The sequence below is a fragment of the Corvus hawaiiensis genome, chromosome 6 (assembly GCF_020740725.1).
Source record: "Corvus hawaiiensis isolate bCorHaw1 chromosome 6, bCorHaw1.pri.cur, whole genome shotgun sequence".
In the NCBI taxonomy this organism is placed as follows: Eukaryota; Metazoa; Chordata; class Aves; order Passeriformes; family Corvidae; genus Corvus; species Corvus hawaiiensis.
In genome coordinates, this window is record NC_063218.1 from 62,420,645 (window position 1) to 62,445,137 (window position 24,493).

General features: G+C 41.2%; 1 protein-coding gene across 11 annotated transcripts in view; it reads right to left on the reverse strand.

Annotated features, from left to right (window-relative positions):
- Nucleotides 1–24,493, reverse strand: part of NAV2 (neuron navigator 2) — a 366,621-nt gene that overhangs the window by 91,427 nt on the left and 250,701 nt on the right. For all 11 annotated transcript variants that reach the window (XM_048306045.1, XM_048306044.1, XM_048306043.1 and 8 more), the window contains 4 exons: nucleotides 9,449–10,550; nucleotides 6,077–6,189; nucleotides 2,614–2,722; nucleotides 442–837 (listed from right to left, as the gene is read on the reverse strand). In XM_048306045.1, coding sequence (XP_048162002.1) covers nucleotides 442–837; nucleotides 2,614–2,722; nucleotides 6,077–6,189; nucleotides 9,449–10,550 — 1,720 coding nt within the window. The remainder of the gene's footprint in view (nucleotides 1–441; nucleotides 838–2,613; nucleotides 2,723–6,076; nucleotides 6,190–9,448; nucleotides 10,551–24,493) is intronic.

Here is a 24,493-nt window from a genome sequence, read left to right on the forward strand (position 1 = left end):
CACACTGACTTGTTCTTTACACCTTCTGTAGCATGAACAAGAAGTTTTACCTAACACAGAGAGGCAAACTCATTTCCTTCCAGTGAGCTGGCCCCTCACAGTTTTGCCTCAGACCGCAGAAGAGTTCAGCCAAGTACAGAACGTGCCTCACTCCCTCCATCTGCTGGGCACGAATGAATGTTGCAGCCACAATGAGCCTTGACTCAGGAAAACGTTTCATCACGTGCAAGGATCTCTTCCTATCTAGGGATATTTTCTTAACATGCACTTAAAACTTCAGTTTTGTTAAAATCCCTCTGTGATGATGCGCTGTCTCTCCAAAGGCTTATTAAAATGAGCAGAACATCTTTGGTGTTGGCTTTTTTCACTTCTCCAAGTAACCGTGGAAACACAGCGCCACAAACAGCACGGAAGGATCACGTGAGTGAGGCATTAACTCACCCGCTGGTGATGTCGTCAGCCCTGATGTTCTTGCCCAGCACGTCGCCGTCGCTCATGTAGCCGGTGGCGTCCATGGCGATGCCCTCGAGGTCGATGTCGTCGCCGGCCTTGTCGGCGATGTCCACGTGGCAGACGCTGCTGCCGCGCGTGGCCAGCTGCCGCCGCAGCGGCGCCGAGTACAGGTAGCGCCCGGCGCCCGGCTCGGCGCTGATGAAGCGGCTGGCGTTCCCGCGGGGAGGGTACCCGTTCCCCATGGACGGCGCGTCACCGGCCTGCAGCCGGGGGCTGGACTGGCCCAGTCGCCAGGACAGCGGCGTCGGCCGGCCCGTCAGGCTGAGGATGCTGCGGCCGCTGATCTCGGTGGTGACGTTGGTGTCAAACGTGGTCTCCAATGTGCTTGAAAGGAGAGATGCACTGCATCAAATGGGGCTCTTACATGGAATGCTGTGAGATTTCAGGTGCTTCCGAGGCCCTGAACGCTCACCAAGTTACAGATTGTACAGAACAGCAATAGCAATTTACTGCTGTAACACTTGGGGAGATCCTTTCTTTTCATTTTTCAGGTCCTCCCCCATATTCCCAGAGACTCTTGCACCCAGGCCACCAGGTGCTCTATACACACATGAGAAGACTTAAGCAGGAACTTTTTAATGGATTATCCACAGTATCAAAGCGTAACTTTCTCATCTTCAAGCACATATAACTGCATTACACTGTGGCTTTGCCAGTCTAGGTGAGGGAGTGGGATAATAAGCTGACGAAAGGAAAACCTGCTGAAGTACTATTTTTCTGAGATATTTCCTTTTATTGTCTGCATTCATGAAAATTCTAACTCTGAAGATGTTTCCAGCACCAAGATGGAAGCTATTTCTACACCATGGAGAGGATTAAATGAAAAAAAGTAAGAAGAAGGACCAAAAAAAATTTTTTGTCAAAATATATTTTGCGTATTAACAAACCAATAATGAACTATGAATTGCTTTGAAGATGTTCAAACCCAAACCCAGAAAAAACAATAAATTACTCATATAACTCGTGAGTTATGTATATATTTAAAAATATTGGTAACATTTATATGTGGAACCCTAAAAATGGGACTACACCATGAGTTTTCAGGTGATGTGTACAGATTGCAAGACTACACCCTGAATACTCATAGCTGAGTTGCAGCTAATTTATTTGCAGCTAATCCATAGCTGCAGCTTCTCTTACCCACATGAACTCTTTTCCTTTCCTACTCAATTAAGTGCCACTTTTTTTTATTTACTGCGGATATTAGTAAAAATAAACAGCACTGTACCATTCTCAATGTAATGTTACATGTAAACTGCAAAAACCTTTGTATCTCTGGTTATAATAATTAAACCATAAAGACCTCTTGCATTAATTGAAACTTGCAAAGAAAAATAGCTTTGGGAGTTCATCTTTGCAAGCTCTGCTTCAGTTTTAGACACAACGCCAAAACACAAAGTGCTCCCCCCCAATAAACTCATTTAGGGCTGGGGTAGGTAAGGCCCCAAGCATTAGGTAGGACCCCAGTCTCATTAGGGTCTTAATAGCTTATTCTCCCTAACATCCTGTTCAACACTGAAAAGATCAAACTCACATAATGTTTAAATGCAGTAGCAATCTTTGTTTATTGACAGCATATTTTAAATATTGCTGAAGATTTCCAAATGCTGCTTTACAAAGAAAAAGCAGTTGCATACAGGGGACGATTAAAAATATTAGAAAAATTTGTTTGTCCAAAGTTTGGTCAGGAATTTAAGTGATGCACTTGATAATGTGGGTGAAGCACAGTTCACCTCCTATTTAAACAAAATATTACACATAGGGGGAGAGAGGTGCAATGCACTGAAGTTACTCAACAGTAAGAAGAAACATTTCAAACTGTAACTTATATTCAAACATCACCTCACACATTTAACAAGAAGTGATTATTCTTGACTTTTGAGTCAATACGCAACCCATCCCATCAATTCCTCATCATACATCTCAATAACCAGCAAACATTATTCAAATTCTGTGCATTAAAGACAAAAATGACGAGATCAGTATCTCCCATTGTCAGTGTTAATCATTTTTCTAAGGATGCAAGCCAGCCAGGTGTAAGAGATGTAAAGGAAGAGCACGGTGGTTTCCATTTCCATATAAACACAGTGGTGCCCTCACCTGTGGGTGACCTGGGTTCCCCGTAAACTGGACATGGTTTCCTCCAGGTTCTGCCGAAGGTCAGCGATGTTCTTCACCGTTCGCAACCGCCGAGTCTCCGGATCCTCTCCTACAGGGAAAATAAGCCCTGAGTAAGGACCAGGCAGGAAATAGCACAGAACTGAGCTGTCACCTATGTCTGAATCTGACTCTAATGCATTTTTTCACTGACTTTCTAAGCTGGTTAGGATTGAGATTCCATTCCCCTCAGCAGGCACCTGCTGTCATCACATCCGGACTGAAATGAGCTCTGCAGGGTTACCTTCACTGCACAGGCTGCCTTTGAGATGCTGCTGTATTGTCATTTCCCACATGACCCAGTTTAAATTCTGGTTAACTTTCAACCTCATTAGAATATACACTCCATTAATACTACCCTTTCCATCTCATGCGTTGACATAATTAACATTAACCTGACACAGGCAATTTCTCCAATGCTGTATTTTGACTACATCTTCTTTGTCCTGTTTCACACAGATCTCATTCTACAGTAACAGCTTCCCATAAATTAAACTCTGTTGATGGGGTGCTCCATGCTGAGTGATGTTTCAGGTAAAATAACAAGAGGTTTTGCTTGTCAACATCACAACACAGTTACTGTTCCTAAAATATGCTACATGACACAAAGTTGGGGGGTGACTTAGTTTTCATGGCATCTAGAAATCCTGTTCTTTAAACACTTTGTTCTAAAACACATTCATGTCCTGCTCTTTTAAAGTAGAGTTTATGTACACAAAAAGAAGTCTTCCTACTGCCTCAGCATAATTTCATTTTACCAAATTAATAATTTAATTAGTGCATCAGCATAATTTATTTACATGCTCTCAGCTGTCAATTCAGAAACACTTTGGTTGTTACCTCAGCTGAGCTTTATGGAGTTAAACCCTCTAAGTGGCTGAAGAGAAGTGAATTTCTAGTAGTGCCAGCGTATTCTTTGTAAGCTGAAAGCTGGAACAGAAAACCTCCAAAAAACTGTCACAAAGCTTCTGTTGGGCACAGAAGGAAATAATTTCATTCTAAAGGGTTTACAACTCACTACTAAAGAAAATACTACAGTAAATGTAAAACTTTTCACATTTTGTATCAGCCTTCTCTGCAGAAGTGATGTGTTCTTGAACTGCCAGGATGCTGGTCACCCACACGATTGCAAGTTTAGATGGATATCTATATATTACACACACCAGAAGTGTGAAAAACCAGATAAAAAAGCTGTTGCTGGAACTTTCTACAGTCTCTGCTTTAAATTTCATGTTTCGAAAAGGTGCCGGGTTGGTGGCACAGAAAAACCCACTCACACACTGTTGCCTACAAAGCAGCAGTGGTACAAACTACTGACCCAAGTGCTTCGTTCCCATGCTAGCATTTTTCTTTCAATCAGTCTCTACTCTCTGGGAAATCATCTCCCTGAGTTACAATTCACTTAAGCCAGAGGGTCAAACAATTATGGTCTGGCTGGACTGGAAACATCCACCTAACAAGAATGATTACTTTAGCCAGAGGGTCTCTGGGACAGAAAACATTTTCTATACTCATGGATCTACAAATTTTTGCAGTAAAAACCATAAAATATTTATAAGCCTTTAGCTTAACAAAGGTCACAGTGCTCTTTTACAGATCATTTCTCTCATCGATGTGAAGGCAAATGGTAGGTAACTTCTTGGGAAAACACACAGGAGACAAACTAGTTTCTACTGAGATCGCTCTTCTGCCTAAATTGATACCAAATTCTCACTTAAATGACATTCCACTGCTTAAACTCTAAGTATACTTAATAGACAGATATTGGATGGTTAGCCCTTAGAGCTTAATTCTGAGATCACTTAGCTCCTCATGAGCAGGCAGCATCCTTAAACAATTCTGCTTCCATTTTCCCCTACCTATGCTCTCTTTTGTTTTATATGTGCTTTTAAATTAACAGCATCAATGGCTGCTATGCAGGGAGAGAAGATATCTGTGCCTTATTTATTCTAATTCATTTGGGCTGAAGGACTATTTTGTTTAGTTTGTTCTGTTTCCCCCAAGGCCCCTTTATGGATGCTGCTGTCGGGTCTGGCTGTGCACAGCTGGGGTTTGCATCTCCCTTGTTTGAGGCTGTCAGCTGTCTTCCGCCTTTGGATCCCAAAACTTTCATATTCTAGTTGAGTAATAGTTTGTATTTACATAACATCTGTCATTAAAAACTGAAGACCTTTTGTGATCCAGAAACACTTCTCAGTCTGCAGGCTGAAATACATCCAGCCCAGACAATATGATGATTAAGAGGTAATGCTGGAAAAGTTTAAGCAGCTGGACACTGTTTCCTACTTGGAACTCTCATATTTAAATATAAGCCCAAAAATGTTCTCAAGGATTTTATCCCTTGTGCCTTTTATTTGCCTTTTAAGTACTTAATCCACCTATATATAACTTGTACACACAGATATGCTCACTTAGGCATTCCTGCAGCCCTTTTCCTCACCAGTGACTCTGCCTCTAACCTTTGCCATCAGCACACAGGTGAAAAGGCAGCACTGACAGAATGTGCAATGCAGTATGGAATTAATCTCACTGTGACACTTTTAGCCACATCACTTCTCCAAGGAGGGCATTTGGTTTCAAACCCCACATGAAACTGGGGGACACCAAGACTAAGTAGATGAAAAAACCTGAGATATTCTACAGATGAGGTATCCTGCAATAGCACACAGTAAGCAAAGTCATAGATATTGCTGAAATGGGGACAGGAGGAGATCAGACTGTGACTTTAAAAACACATTTTAGATCACATTAGTAGTATCTAATAGATTCTAACAGAATATGGTTGATGAAAATCACTGTTATTAAATTTTTTTGCTAACTAGCATATACTTCTTACAGTAGCAGGAATTCCAGATAAATATATGAGGTACTTTCTAATTTAGACTGCTCATATTCTAGCTACAACCAGTTTCAGCTTCTGTGTGCTGGACACAGTAAAGTGTAGTTGGATTGTGGTGCCTTATTGCTGCAAAGGCTTTTTCTCAAATTGATCAGATGCATGTGAGTGATACTGAGATTCCTCCAAACCAAAACATCAAGGAAATGAACACAATCTCTTCCATAAGCTCCAAAACAAAGTTTTTAAAAGAAAACAAAAAATATTAAATGCCTGGGAATTCTTAGGATCTTTATAATAGTTTAATCCTAAAAAATGCTGCATGTCTCCTAGAAAAACATTAAGTAGGCAGAATTCCTAATGATTTCAAGAAATTTGGGGAGCACACCACTGTGCTGAACTTAAGCATCTAGAGTTCAAATCATTAACACCTGGTTTTCATTGCAGTGAAAAGAGCTGAAAGAAATATAGTTATTAAGAACTAAAGCATCAGGAATAAAACCAACTTTCTCTAGCCTGTTCTCATTTAACCAGACCACCGCCAGTAACGGGTCATGCTGCAAGACATACCTGAGAGGTCCTCGAGGGCAGGCTGGGCAGTTTTGACATAGAGAGCAGAATCCATGCTGACCCCTCCTGTGCTGGCCTCGGCTGTCACGTTCCCTTCATTGTCTGTCTGAGATCTGGAAGGCAAAACAACACAAAGATGTGCAGCCACTCTCCATCCAAAGTATCTCAAGTACAACAACAAGGCGAGTGCACCTGCCATCAGCCACTCTGTCCCACTCTCCAGAACAGACCAGCAGACTGATTTTACATAATTCATTAGTCCCATGTTGAATTACATCCTAGAAATGGAAACAAGCACTCAGCTGTAAAAAATAAAAAATTCATAGTTGAAGACAGGCTTCACAGCTCATCAGACGGGGTCTTAAGACACTTGGATTTCCAGATGTATTTTAATTATCAATAACATCAATTGTTGTGGCTAATCTGATCCTCTCCAATAAAGTCTGTATTGCACAAAGATAAAGCAGGTAGCATGTGATGGCATGTTACACTCCTGCTAGGTTCCCTTCAACATCACTTGTATTTTAAAAGAAATGACTGGGCAAAACCAACTTCAAATTCCAATTTATTGTCTGGTATTACGGCTGCCAGGTAATGAAAGGTGATGTACGGATCTACTGCCAGATTTGAGTAAGATATTGGGAATCATTTCACTTTACTAATTGTGCTGTGTTTTGCTCATAGAGCCACACCAACAAGCAGCTGGAAGTTCTCCTGCCCCAAGGGTAAGTGCTGTAAAAAAGTGAAGACACAGTGGGGAATTATTATTGCAATACTCTTAATTTCACTTGACCCTTGTAGCAGGATGCTCTGCCTGGAGTGGGGGTGAAACAACTGGAACAGTGCCCTGTTTACAGAGCTGTCTGTGGTGAAAGGAGAAGGGGTCTCTTGCTGCTTTTGGTGTTGAATAATGCTGAAACCAGCCTGACCCATCAATCCCAAATCCCAGCCTCCTGACAGAGAGGTGAAGATGTGGCAGACCTGGTAAAGTACCTGATAAAGGAACCAACAGTGATACCACTGAGAAGTAAAGATGCTGAGCTGACACAGCTGGCCAGGAGACACATGACTCACACTCTATCCTATAAAATCCCAATCCCACTGTTTAGCAGCAAGGTCTTCTAACACACCCCTCCTTGGAGTGCGTGCAGGGACTCCTCCCTTGAGTGGGGACATCCTGCAGGGTGAGCAAAAGGGATCTGCCCATGGCCATTGGTATGGATGAGTAACATCAATCTCTACTGAATAATTGCTTTTGCTAACTTTAATGTAATTCCTTTGATATTGCTTCAAAAATAGTGCATTATACTGTACTAGTAATCACAGCTGCCTTTACTGTGTAGTAAATAATTCTGATTGAGAACTTTTAGTCTAATCATTGTCAAAATAAATCACTTATTTTTATATAAATATATCCGGTTTGCCATCCTTAATCCTACAGGACAGTTGAGTTACATGAAGTTTAATTACACCTGTATAATCTTTTAGACATGAACAAAATTGACCAAGTCTGGGGTTAAGCCTGGATCCAGCTGTATTCAGACTCCTTTCTGAGAAGGAGTTTAGAAAGCAAGGGGGTCCTTTCTGCACCTCCTGACTCAACGGGAGGGCTTCTCTAATAAACTTTGTCTGAAGCTCCCATTCTGCCCATGACAACACTATACAAAACACAGAATAATTTCTTATGTCTTTTGCTTTAAAAAAAACCCATCAAACCCAAACAAAAAGTCTACAGGCAGCTGAAAAATACAGATTAAACAAACCTTAACTGACATCAGAAAAAACCTGAGCCTTCTACTGCAATGCACTAACAAGTGCATTTTGCAGATTCAAATAATGTCTGGATAGTAAATATAATAATGTGTTATGTGTGCCTTGCAAACCATTATGATCTGACTTTTCTCTCCTTTTAAAGCTAACATGATCACAGAGTTTGGCCTTTTTTCCCTCCAATGCTGAAAAGTAAACACTGTTTTTCAATTTTCCAGCTGCCAACAGGTAGTTTCATTCCTGGTTTTGGTAAAAGGTCAAATAAATACTGTGTAGAGTTTATCAGTATGTTTAGATTATAGAAAATGTATGGATTGCATCTGCTTTTACACTTTACAGGATGGTATCTGTGTTCAGACAAAGATCAATACCAGCAATGAGAGGACATTGTAGTTATCTGATAAACTAAACAACCCATCTCCAAAAATTTCTGCTTCCCAGGTCCCCTGGCATTTTACTCTACAGGGGAGAATTCTCAAAGGGGCCAGAAGACTCAAGGGTTGCTCTTCCCATTCTGCATTCCTACACAGGCCTTTGGCACCCCTCTCCTTCAGGTTCATTCCACTGACATTCATTTTTATTAAAAAATGTGACCAACCACTTTTTATGCTACGTCTGCCAAGAGATCCGAGGCAAAAATGTGTACAGTAGAGCTGAAAAAACTAGGGGACAGGGCAACAAAGATGACCAAAGATCATGAACAGGATCTCCACAAGTAAAAACTAAAGAGGCTAGGGTACCTTAGCCTAGAAAAGACACATCTTAAGGAAGGGAAGGGGGTGATAAAGGTCTTTCAGATCATGAGCAGCAAGAAGATGATGCAGACAGAGCAAACACCTGCATCCTCTTCCTGCGAAAGAGCTAAGCAATGTCAAAAAACCCTCAAGAGATGGCTGTCCAAACCAAAAATCCCACCCTCTGAGAAACTTCTTGTGTCCCAGTCATGCTGTGTCCTTAGGAATCTCTGCTACTGATTTCCCTCTTGTTACATTTCCCTCTGTACCCTCTACTGCCATTGTCAAACAGAAGGTGCTTCAAACAGAAAATGGACTAGAGAGAGGTTAGCTGTCACTTCATTTGGCTGCTCTTTTGCTTATCTCAGGGTTAACACATACAACACCACAGACTTGTTGTCTGGCCTTACTTAAACTAAGGGATTTTTATTTTAATAATTTTTTTTTTTTAATTTTCAATTCCTGCTTAGAATGAGGCAGCTCCACCACTGTCAGGCACAATGAAGAGTGCGTCTTGGTGTTGCTACAACTTTCAAAGCTACGATGCGCAAAACAAACCTGATACGTGTTCCTGTACCCTTTGGAAGAGCAGCATCTGGTCAAGAAGGTGTTCAGCCATCTTTCCTGCTAGCAGGGTCAGATACAACAATAATTTCCCCTCCTGTCTATCATAACTTCTCATACACCTTAGTCTGACAGCCTTCACCATCAGTTTTGTGAAAACGCACAAATTGCCTACACTCTTAAAGCAAGAAACTTCTCCGTGATGAGGCATTTACCTTGCTGCTTCACTCCCCTGGGAAGAGTGTCCACAATGACCCTTCTGGGCGCCCCTTCCCCACAGCCCCTGGCAAGGTGTGTCCCGTACCTGTACATGAAGGGCGCGACGGTGGCGGTGTTGGGGTGGCTGTATTGCTGCTGGGGATGAGGTAGCTGCACACTCACGGTGTTGCTCCCCGTGGTGTGGGTCGTCACCGCGGGCCCGTTCACGGCCTGGCTGCTGCTGCTGCTGTGGAGGCCCCCGACGCCCTTCCCTTCGGAGGAGGCCAGGCTGGAGGAGGAGCTGGAATGACGGCTGTCCAGCTGGGACTTCTGATGCGACAGCCCCGAGCCGGCTTTCCCGCCACGGCTCCTCTCGCCTTCCTTTGCAGGAACAGGGGCACTTGAGGATTTCCCTGTGGTGTTTTTCATTCCTGGTTTTGGTATTCCACTGTGCGAAGGGGCAGAGGCCTCCTTCTTGGCACTGCTCAGCTTCCCTCCTTTAGGGATAAAGCTTGCGATCTTGGAGGACTTTTTTGGCATTTCTGTTGTTGCTGTTAATGCTGTCTGTTCTTCTTTAGGTTCCTCCTTCAGGTCCAGCTTCTCGGTGATGGATGTTCTCTTTGTAATGTCTTTACTTTTATCCTTTTCTTTCTCTTTTTGTTTCTCTTTCTCCTTCTCATTACCCTTTGGAGAACTTTTCTTATTAGTCAGTGCGCGGCTGAAAGTCCTTTGTGCAATTCCCTTGAGTGCAATTTTGGGGCTGCTGGACATCGATCCTGGGTTGTTCACATTCTGATTGGTGGCATCGATTTCTTCACTCTCCTCGAAGCTGAGAAGCGTCTCCAGCTTTTCACAGCTGTTGTCCCGAGACCCCGGGCACTCCAGCGTTGTCCCTCCTGCTTTGGAACCTCCTTTGCTGTTGAAGAGTTTTAGTTTTTCCAGCATGGATTTCTGACCGTTGGGAGCTGTTTTGGCAATTTCCGAGGGTGGCTTTGGAGGTTCCACTGCTGGCTGCTTTACGGATAACATGGAAGACGTCGCTGTGTGCTTGGCACTGAGGGACTTGCTGCGCCAAGGTTTAATAGCAGAGCTGGGCTGAGGGATGGCTGAGGAGTTATTGCAAGGAACAGCACTGCCGCAGCTTTGAACTGAGGATGAGACATTTTCATTCATTCCTGTGGGCTGGGAGGCTGTGCTGTCTGCAGGCTCTGGAAAAAAAACACAGAAAACAACCCAAAAAAACAACATAGTAGTACCTGGTATTAGAGTTACTATGAGATTCTTTCTGTAATGAAACATCAAGAATTTCACACTGATAACATAAAAAAGACACATCAGTATTTTCAAAATCAGTGAAACTTAGAAAAAACAAAAACCAGTTTTATTTTCCTACCCAGCAGAACAGCAACAAGCTCCTAGTGTATAATTTACATTTACTTGCTGTTTCAAGAAAAAGAAGGAAGAAAAAGAATCTCTTCCAATTCAAACCAAAATGTGTTCTGCAATGTGTTCTCCCTTATTAAGTCCACAATACTTTTTCATTAGCAAAAACACAGCACTATTTTATAACTAAGGGTTCCCTCTGCTCTTGGCAAAATACTTGCTGTCCAAGTTCAATTCTTAGAAAAACCTCAAACATATTTAAAAATGCAGGAGTAAGGAAAAAAGTAAAACTAAAGTCCTTTCATTTATGGGGGGTGGGGGTGGTGAGATCTTCACATGCAAAGATAGAAGAAAACTCCATGTTCAAAAATAAAACCAATTGCATTCTTTTGTAAAGAACTTAAATTAAGTACCACCAATTATCCTAATCCAGCTGTGAGAGAAACCTGTGGCAGTATCTGTACAGCCCTCCCCCTGCAGAGAAAATGAATCTTTTATTTAGTTAGTTCCTCCTAATGTTATTTGTTCTTGTTAAGAAATTAGTTCCGAGCTTAAAGAGAGCTTGAAAAATCACACTCACCTACCAGTGGCCACTTCTCCTCTGAATCAGTTTCTCTTTGCAGAGTTTCCCTTCTGGAGATGTTACTCTCTCAATTATCACAAATATGTTTTCTGTTAAACTGCTCATGTTTCCAATTAAATTTTGTCATCTGTGTCTGTTCGCCTGCCCAGCAGCCTGCTGGGGATTAACGGCTCTTACCTATATTTCCCTGCTCTCTAGCACTAAAGTAAACTGTGTACAGAGCTGCATTTTTTTAATTCAAAAATCAACAGCAGTGGAGAGCGTGCGTTCTCGGCAGCAGGAGCAGCCCTGTGAATCCAGCCCTGTAAATCACGAGCTGCTGCAGCCACACAGGGACTGTTTTACTTCACTTTCAGTTGCTCAGTGAAGATACGGCTCTGTTAACCTCCCTCCTCTGATCCAAACCAGATCTACTGAAGATTTAAGTCACATACATCTTCTTGACTTAGCACAGAATCGGGTTTCTAAGAGTATTAGAGACTCCTTAATAATAAACTCAGCCATCTCACATGGTTATGGACGAAGTGGAATAGCAGGAACTAATGATACTTTTAAAAATATTACTGAAGTCAGAAGGTTTCCAGGGCTCTTAAACAGTAACTATTAGACTGGCCGGTTTTGCTAGTCCTTTTCCTACAGCAAAGTAGCCACATGGAGCTGGAAGGAATCAGGAGCTGGATTACAGACACAGACAGGAATCACGCTGCTTTTAAGCTTGTGCCAGCCTGCTCACTTCCAGGGCATTACTCCTGTTTCACTCTAGTACAGAAGGAAAATCAAGCCACCAAATATCCCAAACAGTGATGCCATCTTGCCCTCTTGCTGCTCTGCTCAAGCCTGCTGAATTCAACCCAATGTTTTAAGGAGGACCAGTGAAATAATGGCACAGGAATCACAGAATCATTAAGGCTGGAAAAGACAACCAAGATCAAGTCCAAGCATTAACACCGGACTGCCAAGCCCAGCACTTGACCACATCCCTAAGCATCACACCTACACTTTTTTTGAGCACTTCCAGGGATTCCACCACTGTGGAAAGAGTCCCAGTGACTCCCAGTGCAAACAGCAGCAGTGACCTATCACAGTGCCCTGACACAGACACAGAGAGGAAGAAAGGTGATAACTTCTTCAGAAGCTGCCAGCAATGCTCCTCCCTCTGCTTTCAAAACCTGCACCACTGCTCTTTCTTTCATGCCTCTTACCGTACACTGCTGCTTTGTTTTTGTTTTCATTTCCTGAAGTCCTCCTTCTCATCACAGTCCACTTCCCATCCCCACACTGCACCAGGCTCCTTTTGCACACTCAGAACAAGTAAGCCTTTGTCTCAGCCTGTCTTCCACAGAAGACATCCAGCAATGGACTGAAAGCTTCATGAAAATCCCAATTGTGCACAATGTACAGTTAATTTGTATAGATTATTTTTAAAAATAGTAATAGCCCATCTCAATATTGAGATATCATTATAGGAACTGGAGATTGACAGTACTTTCAACACTAAATTCTTAATCCACACGTCTTCTGGTATCATCACGCTAAACAAATCTCAGCACAAAGCACAGCCATGCCCAGAAATCATCAGAGCTGTCTGAGATTCATGAACATGCCTAGGATGGATTTACAACCAGGTTCCGGGAGGCACCCAGTGTACTGATCAATATGGGCAGGGAAGCCTTCACTTGCTCAGAGAAAATGGACTGGTAGGAGACAAAATGAAAATGACCAGTACTGGTTGTATCTACAAAGTAGAAGGGCTGGTTGTACTACACCCTGTTAGCACAACATATGCAGGCACAAAAACTCAGCTCGGGGTCTGAGCATGCAGACAAACTGAGCAGATTTAGAAAAGAAATCTGCCTTCTCAAACAGGTTCTTCACAACAGTTTGAGAACAATACAGGCAACGTGTGCGTGGTATGAACAAAGCCAGCCTGCATCCCCCAGCACTCAGAACCTACACAAAGCCACTCACCTGAGACAAGAGGGACTTGAGACACAGGTCCATAACCTGACACTGAGCTGGCTGTTAGGTCACTGCACAGCAGCAGAGGCCACCACATCAAAACAGGGCTCTGACCAGCTCTACAACATTCTGTGGGAAGTGAATGGAAGGGGTTGGTTGATTTGGGACCTCAACTAACGGCCCAGATGAGTGCTCCAGTTAACAGACCTCTGGGGAAAGACTCTTAGCTTGGATCAAGTGAAACGGCTTGTTTTCCAAATCCCAAAGCATTGCTCAGAATTTATTTCCCACCAAAATCCAGAACTTTTCAATTTCTCCTTTTCCTTTTTTACTGTTTTCAGGAAATCTATTTATTTATTTATTTATTTATTTATTCTGTTTGGTCACTGACTAAAATATGTTTTTTTCCAGTTTATTTGTTTATAAACACAACGTTCTCTTTGTCCCAACGCCCCCACATACACCCTCCTGTCTGGAAGTGAATTTTGCTTCCGTTGCCAGTGGCGTAGGATGAGTACAGTGCAGCTCCATTTACAGACACGTCAGAGAAACCAGAATTAGGACAATACTTTGACTGTAACGTTAAAAAGATATAATATTTTGCAACAGGAATGTAATTTTCAGAGTGTCAACTTAAAATCTTCCACAAAGTGAACTCTGTGAATTCTGGATGCTACGCACCTGAACTGAATGAAAAATATTCACAAAGCCTACAGTTAAGCAGCAACACTTTGGGAAAGGAAAGAAGGTACTTTCTTACAAAACTGCAGTGGATTTTGATTTGTACTTGGGTCAAATACAGTGAAACTGGACACTGAACATCCTCAAGTGATTTGTTATATTGCACCATGCACAGTTAGTGTAAGAAATAAAAGGTTCACCCTAAAACACTCTCATGAAAAATTGCTCCAGCTTAAGAAAACTTCAGTTTTTCAGATTCTCTGTTTCCTCCTTATGAACAAGTGCTGGCTCTTTTACTCCTCTGGCCAAGTTTGGTAAGCAAAAGGAGTTCTGCTGCCAGAATGCAGCTTCAAATGCTGGGCTTCCTAATGAAGCAGCAACATCAATTCGTGAACACATCAGCATGCAAAGGGGAAAGTTTTATTCAGCATAGCATAGACCCTTCTTTCATGAAAAGGGGAGTAGGTTTCATGCATTCAATTAATAAGCTTATTATTTTCCATGTGTTCCTTTGTGAGGGAGATATTTTCTTTCTTCAGCAACCTGCATTAACTAAAACTGACTATAAAAGAAATGTTTTCAAACCCAAGCTACAGTCTACAATAAATAATGATCACTTTCCTCTTTTCAAAGTCAAATCTTGGCCTGAAATCTATTTTGTTCCTAGTGTTCCTGTTAAAAAAGATGTTGGTGGTCCAGTTCCAATGCCAATACACACTGTAGCATGGGTAAATCTGATTTCAGCTGCTCCTGCAAAGACTGAACTGCATCTGCAAACCCACCCGTTTGTGAAGAAGGAAAAAAAAGAATCTGAAGGCTTATGATTTAATTCTTCCACAGAAGTCTTTGAGAGCTTATGTTATAATAAGGTCAGGAGAAAATTTATGCAATTTCCCATCATTTGTCATGTTCACTCTAAGTAAGTGGACTTTGATTTGCTATAACTGAAAACTTTCAAAAGCCATCATTATAAGCATGAAAGGCAACACACAGACAAAGGATGTCCTCATAGTTACTCTCCTTAGAAGGGTCAAGAACTTAACAGCATTTTTACCCATTTTTGAATGAACAAGCTGTTATTTTTTATTTCACAGCTATGGGAAAAATAAGTTCTTATGACAAGAAATATCTTTTAGTCCAGCCCATAGATTAGATAAGAGATTTAAAAGCAAATCCACAACCAGATTCTAATTTAGGAAATAAAAGCAGCTCTGCTCTATGACATTACAGTGTCAGAACTGCAGAAACCACTGTGGCAGTTTCATCATTTCCCATCTAGAAAAATAAATGGTGAATCTTGACCCTTCCCATCCACCCACCAGAAGACTCTCCTTCAAAGCACTATACATAAAGTCCTACAGAGAAAAACTTTTTAGCTGAGCTGTTCTCTTCTTCAATAATCATTTATCAAACCCTGTAAGCATGGAAATGTCTGCGTTCCTGCCAGGAGCAGACTATAAAAATCACAAACTTTCCATAACCCAAAGCACGAGCAGGTAGAGCAGAACACTCCCAGCAAGAGTGACCTGGCACACAGTCCCTCTTCAAAATAAGCACAATTTTTGTGGCCCACAGAAATTTCCATTTCAATTCCAACGCTGATGACCAGGGAGAACTACAGCTGGCAGGAAGGGACTGGCTGAGCTACCAGCTTGGGGTGGGCATGGCCTCCACCCACAGGATGGCTGAAGCTTTCTGTTCTCTCTTCTCTTCTGGATCACAAAAAAACCAACAAAAATAATTTTTTTAAAGCAGAGATTGCCAGATAGGGAAATTCTGTACAACCTGAGAAAAGCCTGAATAGGGAACATTTTGCTTTGCTGAGGATAAAACCTCAGAATCATAGTTGGAACCATAGCTGGAAGAGACCTTAAAGATCATCTCCCTGCCAAGGACAGGGACACCTTCCACTAGACCAGGTTGCTCAGGACCCTTTCTAACTGAGCAGAATTGTTCCCTTCAACTTCTGCCCACTGATTTTCCCTTTAACGGCGATTAAATTTACTGTAACACAACACAAAAATTACCTTTACTCCGTGACATTTTTCTTCCCTTCCATCGTATCTACTTCTTCAACCCCAGTGTTATAAACTCTGCAATTTCAACAGCAGTTCCACGCATTCACAGAAACATGTTCTACCTCTGAAAACCCGCACCAAAGCCCGTGGATATGTCAGAAACTCAACTTCCACGTTTCTGTAAAGCTGCCTTCATTCACACAGAGCTCCAGCACATGGAACAACAGTTCTGCTGTTGGCTGGTTCACTTAGCCAAGACTCATCATTTTTTGCTGAGGTGAGGGGAAATAAAACTGGAACACAGGCAGCCCCTTTTCTCATTGTCTCGCCATAACCAACTAAGACATTTGAATTCCTTGTTGTTTCTGTTTAGTTACTGTAAAATTCAAAATGCTGTCAACATGAATGCCTAAGAAAGGTTGGAGGGACCTCTATTGACCACATACGAGTTAGATGATCGTAAAAATAATGAAACCAAGTTTACTGTGCCATTCAAAACAAGTTGCACTCTCCATTTAATACTAGACAAATACCATTCTTGTTCATTCTTCTCCATTTCCTTCTCACTATTTGTACAATCTAATCCCCCAAGACTTCTCATAACAGACTTATTCAAAAGCATTAATGAATTCCAGGCAGGAAGCTGTTGTGGAGTCTTTCATCAGATTTTACACTTAGCTGGAGTGGACAATATGTACAGTTAGCAGCCTTGGTCTGACACACTTCTCCTGCAGGTTATATGAAATAGGGACTATGAAAATCAGTAGTCTGAGAATTGCAGTCAGGAAATATTGTCCGTTCATACCAACACCAACTGGCAGACACATATTACAATTTATGGCGGGCTCTTCTTCCTTTCAGTTCTCTGCTGCCGGTCACAGATTCTTCAGATAGATTTGGTTATGGATGAGGAACAGGCAAAAGGCTCAGCAGAGAAGCCACAAATGGAAGGGCTCAGGGAGGTTGAATGAGGGTCCTACCCAAGGAGAAGGGGCTTCTCCAGATGTGGTAGAAACATGCTGGCAGTTAGGGAAGTCTGGGATGTACACCACTGCTCTTTGCTTTCCCATGATTTAATAGTTAACCTTCGTTTCCATGGCTGTTTTTCTGGCACACTTCACCCAGCAATAAATTTAGGAGGAACTGTAAATATTTATTTTAAAAGGAAACATGTAGGCACTGCAAAGCCCATGAAATGCTGGACCAGCTCTTCAGCTGGTATAAATTAACATGGTTCCACCACCTCCAACGCAGCTATGCAGATGTACACTGGGCAAGAAGCTGCTTCTCAAGGTCAAATTTGACTTCAAAGCTCAGGATTTTTATCCTCATGAACTGTACTATTAAGAACATGTCACTGGCTAATATTTTAAGGGGTTTTTTTCCTAAAACTTTATTTAAATACACTTTTGGCTTGTTTTATATATTTCTAAAGCTTACACCAACTCTGTCAAAGTCCTGTGGTCTTGTAAAGCTCCACTTCAGCCATGATTAAGCCTTCAGACAGCCTTTGTGTAGGTAGAAGAGGACACATTTTTAAATGCCAGATTCATCCAGCTGAACAGTTGTAAAATTAGGCACAAATATGATTCACTGCATACTCATATCTTGTCCTATAAACATGCCATGCTGCTTGCTCTTTCCTGACAGTCTTTAAGCTGTTTGATGGGCACACACCCAACATAAATATGTCACTGCGGATTTACTAAGATGAGCCAATCTTTCAAAAGCGTATTTGATTAGAAAAGTGAAAGGGTGCAAACAATACCCCAGGATATACGAGTATCTCAGCTGGCCAGAGATGAGTATTTTGTTTGACACTAATGACTCTCATAAGGGTCATCTCCTGACACAAGGCATGAGCCTTATGTCTGAGGAATTTCTCTGCACTAATACATCTGGTAAATTGGAGAAATAAACTTGAGTCAGTAAGATTTCACTCACTGAAGAGGTGTGTGCTGAGGAAGGAGAGACTGAATGCCTAAATTTAAAAGGTCAAACCACCAGCTATGCAACTGCACCGCAGCAAAAGGAGTTGCAGCAGGATGCAGCTGCACACTTCACAGTGTGGCACTAAGGGAAAACAAACGTCACTCAGAAATGCTTTAGGAGTATCATATATGGAATCAGAGGTTTGTAGAATCATAGAAAAGAAGACAAAGAACTTCACTACTCCCTCCTGCTCAGCAGAAAAGTAAGGCATCAGGTGGAGTGCTGTGTCCAGCTCCAGCAGCCCTCTGAAAGAGACTCACAGACTGGAAAGGGGCCAGTAGAGACCATCAAGACATTAAAGAGATTTATCACATTAAAGAGATTTATTGCAAGGAACCTATAAGAAAAAGGATGGAGCAGTAAAGATTGCTTAGTCTAGAAGAGAAAAGGCTGAAGGAGACATTTCAGGCCTTTAAATATATGAAGACTGTTATAAACAGGACAGAGATCAAGGAAGAGCAAAAATATGACTTATTTTTAGCCACAGAGAATGGCTTTGTATGTATATTTTTAATAGCTGCTTTTAAGACCAAATGGACACTGGAAGTGATACAGTGTAAGAGATGGTCAAGTCCCTGTCATGAGACATTTCAGAACAGACTTGTGAATGCCCCTCAGGTGTAGGCGTTTTCTGCATAGGTACAGTTGATTTTCCTTCAGAGCTGGAGCACAGACTCCCCATGTTATTCACAAATGCAATTCTGCAAATACTTAGTGTGAGCTGCAAACTTGTTTAATTTTAAACACAGTTCTTTAAACAGAGTTAAAACCAGGAGCCATATCTGCTCTGCAAAGCTATGACTCAACACAAGAAAGTACCAGGTTCCTCAGCATATCTTTCAAATTACCTCATGGTCCTTCCTTTCTCTCTTCTTGTTTTTCCTCTTGCAACACCAAATTTGTGATCACTGCACTGTATTCAAGGCAAAACAAACCACCCCAAACATTTGGTGAATACCTTCAATGTATATTGTATTTAGAACACTGGACAGGGCTATTCCAGCATCTACTTTTGGTAGTGCACACAGCAGAACAACAGAAAACACCAACTACTCTGATAATGGATTTATTGAGACAAATTCTGTAAATTTATTTTACATCTGTCTGATTTACAGGGAAAACCCTCGGTCAATAAAACCAGAGCATCTCTTGAATGCCAGCACAGAGGAGCACAGAGGCAGCATCTTAAACACTAAGCAGAATATGATGCTTGCTTCATGTCTGACCTAAATGAAACACTAGTACACTTTTACAGAGTGGGATGACTGAAATTTAAGTAATTATCGCATTTTCATGCTGTTGAGACAATCACATTTATTTCCCAGTGAAAATCTGAAAGTGTGGGCAAACTGGTTTCATATTTTATGGGCTTGTGCCTCTTTAAAAAAATATAAAATCTTTTCCACTTGTGCAATCCTTTTAATCTTAGTGAATTTTGCACAGTCTTATTGAGTCATCATTTCAAAAGCAAATGTTAGATTCATTCAACATTAGATCCATTTCTTAAGAAATTATTAGATTCATTTCTAAAGAAAGAGAAACCTAAAAATAATACTAAACCCAAGATGGATACGGAACAGGAGTGAAAGGAACTGTTTCAAAAAGTCGAAGAAAGGCAATTTTTTCTAAGCCTATAAGAGCACAATTTTCAGTCATGAAGAAAGTTATAGCTACCCAAAATTTTTAAATACATAAATAAATATTATTTAACTTACTGTTATCTGTTGCATGAGCCAACTGTTCCACTCTGTAAAATCACTTCCCAGCTTTCTGACATCCATATACTGTTCATCCATAAGCACAGGGATCTTTCAATCTCAGGAACTCTACTTATTTTTGCTAGTCTCCAGTGAATTGTTAAGAACTTTCTGCTGGTCCTGGTTTCCAAAACTTTCCTCTCTCCACCTCTCGCCCCAGCCTTCCCAGCAGCCTCGCAGATCTGGGCCCAGCACCAGTCCACTGGCACAGCTAAAAACAGGTTCAGTGATGACCTGGCAGTTCGTACCAAAAGGGTCAGTGCCTTTTCAGTGTCAACTTTAGCGCAAGAGAGTCCTCAGCTGGAAATCCTCAGCTTGTAGAGAACATGGGTTGAGACACGAGGCTTAATATTTCACATTTATGTTCCACCCGTGTGCTGCTGGATCCTGCAGTGAATCACTCAGCAGGCAGCACTGTAAAAACTAACTCTTGAGGGTTTGTATGAACTCTCTCTTCCACAAGACACCAAGCACCTGAACACTTCAGGACTAGCCAGTCTTTGATTAGTAAAAGATGTAATTCAAAATATAAGATTTACTGTAACAACATGTAATAACAGAATCACGGGACAGTAGAATGGTTTGGGTTGGAAGGGACCTGAAAGATCATACAGTTCCAATCCCCTGCCATGGGCAGGGACACCTTCCACTACACCAGTTTGCTCCAAGCCCCATCCAGCCTAGCCCTGATCACTTCCAGGTATGGGGCAGCCACAAGTAAACCTGTGCCAGGGTCTCACCGCCCGCACAGTAAAAAATTTCTTCCTAATATCTAATCTAAACCCACGCTCTGTCAGTTTAAAGTCACATCCTGTCACAAGCTGCCCTTGTCAAAGAGCCCTTTGTAAAAAGAGTCTGTTCAGCCATCCCAGTGACCTTTTGCCAGCACTAGGTCAGCTGGCTCCATGCCACAGGGATTGCATCCAGCATCCCAGCTCCCTGCTGCTACTGTCCTGATAACTATCCCTGCACCTGAAGCCATAAAAAGCCTTCTCTTTCCTATTCAGGCTGAATACTACTATAAATGGGTAGAAGAAAATTTTAAATGCTCTAAGACAAATTTCTATCGTGCTTTTTAAGTCTCAGAGCTCTTTTTTCACCACTTTTGGGTTTTTTTAGTTCTTGCACTATTACTGGGCACAAAGGCAAAATCCTGGGTTTTGTCTCTCTTTATAATTAATAATTTATGTAGAGTGAAAAAACTGTATGAGGTTAAACAGAACATTTCCAGCAAGGAAGTTTGTGCAATGCCACTTGACTATCCTGTACTTGGTACAGGAGCCAAACCCAATCATTCAGAATGCCAAATACTTCATCTCATTTTACACAAAGCTACAAAAGAGGAATTGTCCTCCATTTTAATGTGCTTAAATGAAAGATTTTTCATTCAGGAAAACTTTCCAGATCATCTATGTTCATCTTAAAGACAACAGGGCTCAGAAATTTCTGAGCCAAACTCAGAAACCTCTGTCTGAACATCAGCTCTGGGCAAATAATAGATTTTGACTCCTTATGTCTGATTTAATCTCTTCCCATAGCTAAACATCCTCACTCTTAAAATTTCTATCACATCTGTGGTCTTAATTGGGCTAATATCAAATTCCTGAGAAATGGATACCCACACACTATCTACTGATATAAGGAAGAATTGTTATTGCTATAAATATCACTACAGGTATCTTGTAGGTAATAAGGGAACCTTATAACCTTTCTTTGAGACAAAGAGCACAAATTAAACCTTTAAGTACCAAACTGCAAAGGAGGTTTTTCCAAAGCTCTATTTATGCAGAGTTCTTTCTGTTTTATCAGCATCCCTCTGTTTCAGAGACCATTTGAATACCACTGAATATCTTAGCCTTCAAGACATCACCCACAAAAACTCTGAGTTTTGATCTCCTTATGCACACTTCTCGCCTTGCTCCACATGAAGAGGAGAGTTTTTCCTCTCAATTGCTAAAGTAGCCTTTTTAAATTGAATCTGAGGGTTTGACATAATCCAAATCTGCCATTTTTAAATGACCTTAAGCAATGCTGAGTTCAAGACAAGCTCAGTATCACACAGAACCAAGCCATGGGAGTGTATCGTCATGTATTTTTATATCAATAAATCCTGATGATTTTCATCATCAGGAGTAGAAATTCCGATGGCTCAGATCCAGATTTAGGATTTTCTACTCTTTTACAAGAGGGCATTTAGAGAAATAAATATGGATTTCCTAGTAAAGTTGACTTGAAGATGCTGATTTAACTCTGAAGAGCCTTTCCTGCTAAAGCTCTGACAAGATCTGCCATGGCCTCTTGAACTGTGCCCTTGAACTTGATGCCTTGCCCTCCTGAACCTGATAAATATAACTGCCTACATATAAAGTGCACACATTTTTAGCACACATGTGGCATGTGTAACCATACACCAGTTTGCTCACTGGAGTGAGGGTGACTTGCTAACATTTTACTAACTGTAGTCAGTCCTATTTTGATAACACGAAGTGAGAAAGTTAGGACGAAAGAAATTCCTTAACTGTCCTTCAAAACGCCGTAGCATCCCTTCCTATTTCAGCAGTTTACATTTAAGAAAAGTTTTAAAAGGAAATAATATTTAAAAGTATCAAAATGTGGTAACAGTCTAGGTCACAAGAACCCTCTGGAGATAATCCTTCCAACCTTCAGCTGAAAGCAGAGCCTGAGATGAGGTTATCCAGGGCCCTGTCAAGGCAAGTCCTGAATACCTCCAGCAAGTGAAATCCCACCCCTTCTCTGGAAAAACTTCTCCAATGTTTTATTCTTCTCACAGTGAAGAATTTTATTCCTATTTCCAGACAGGATTTCCCCTAAAGGAATGTGTGCCCCTTGAACTGTCACCACATATCCTTGTGAACACAGTGACTACCCTTTACATATTAAAAGACAGTTATTAAATATACACAGTGTTCCATGTTAAAAGGGTTTACCCAAAATCTGAAAGAAATAAAATAGAAGGAGCAGGAGAGGAATACACACTTTTCTTACTCTCCTGCCCCTATGGTATATCCATACCTAAAAAAGTGAGATGTGCACAGCCAAGGTTAGCACTGAACTGGCAGGATCTGGTTTGAGAACCCTCTCATCAGACTTGTACCAAGTAAGTTTGCAAGAACACTCCTATTAAAACAGTCATTTATTTCACCTCAGTGTCTGAATCTGTATGTATGCATTCTTGGTTTTTTCCTTTTCCTAATATTATCTGTTTAAGAGAAACCTGACATCAACCTGCCTTCTTTATAAATCTGGGTAATAAACATTTTCTTTGATCTGAAATGGAAACCGGCAAAGTCTGGGAATGCTTTTTTTTCTACTGATATTTCACCTAACATTCAATCCACAGGAAAAGCATCATTTTTCCCACAGACTTCTACTGCCCTCTGTAGGATTATTTTAAATAAAATATTAGGAACAAAAGTAAAAGAAAAAAATAAAAAGCAAGCACGTAAGCCTGTCACAGTATTGGTTCTCACCAGTACTGTATCACCATCATCAACGTGGTGGAGGTGACTTTTTAAGCTGATGTCTCCTACAGCTTCATAACTTCATTGATTTTATAGGCTTGACACAAGAAATAAGCAGAATATTCCAAGATAACACTATAAGACTTTTGAGACTGCAAAATGCAAACTGAGTGCCTGAAGAACGGTGAAAACAGTGGATATGTGAGGGTGTTCAGAGCTAGTCAGAAATCCCCAGCATTTTGCAGAACTGCAGGCTGCTTTCAGAGCACAGCTCAAGAGACTCTCCATTGTGTGCAAGCAGAACAGTGACACAAACTCATGAGAAAATCTACTGAACCCAAGTCCTTACTGAAGTTGTACCTTTCAATATATTTAAGTTTCATTCTTGATACTACGTAGGATGCAGTTCTGCTCCCCTCGCTATGGATAAAAAGTAGATTTATGTATTCTAAACTGCATATGCAAATCAAATTTTGGCTATATTTTATTTGGTGATCCTACTGGACAATTAGAAGGACATGGTAATGTGGAGCTTCAAGGTAACCACTAACTAATAACTGCATACAGGCATAGAAACGCAATGTTCATTTGCCTCTCTACATTCATGAGAAAAGTTTTTGATAATTTAGATGAGTTCAGTAGTGACCTTGGAAAGTGTCCAGTGCCTTCCATGCCATAGTAGACCTGTGGTGTTCAAGAACATTAAAGGACAAGGAAGTAAACCAAAGCTATTCCTACATAAGCACGGACTAAGTAACTCTGACAATTCAGAAGAGAGCTAAAAGGCTCCAGCTGTATGAAGGGATTAGGATGACATAAAAAAAACCCAAAAACTGCAAGCCTGAGTGGCTTATTTCCCCACAAAACAAAAATGCAATTAAGACTTTAATGGCATTTTTCTTTAAAAAAAGCCTGCAACACCAATTACACACATGAAAGTACCCCATCTAGAATGTAACTGCAATTATAAATGGCTAATCACTGTGACAATAAATAAAAAACCATACCACAGTGTTTTACCACTTTATGATGTGAGGAATGAGGGTCCTGAAATTCCTCTGAGTTTGGGTAAACTCCCTATAAAAAGGGAATTCTGCATATAAACTGAGGGGCTACCTCCAAAAAGCAAGTTAAAGACATCAGGCCCTAAGCTCAAAGAAGGTGCCCATGGGACTGAAGTAGGTGTCTAAGTGATCCTTACTAGAGAACACTTATCTCTTCTCCGTATCTTGAAAGTGGTGTCAGACAGCATGTGGAGACAGAGAGAAAACAAAAATACTGACAACACAAGGTCAG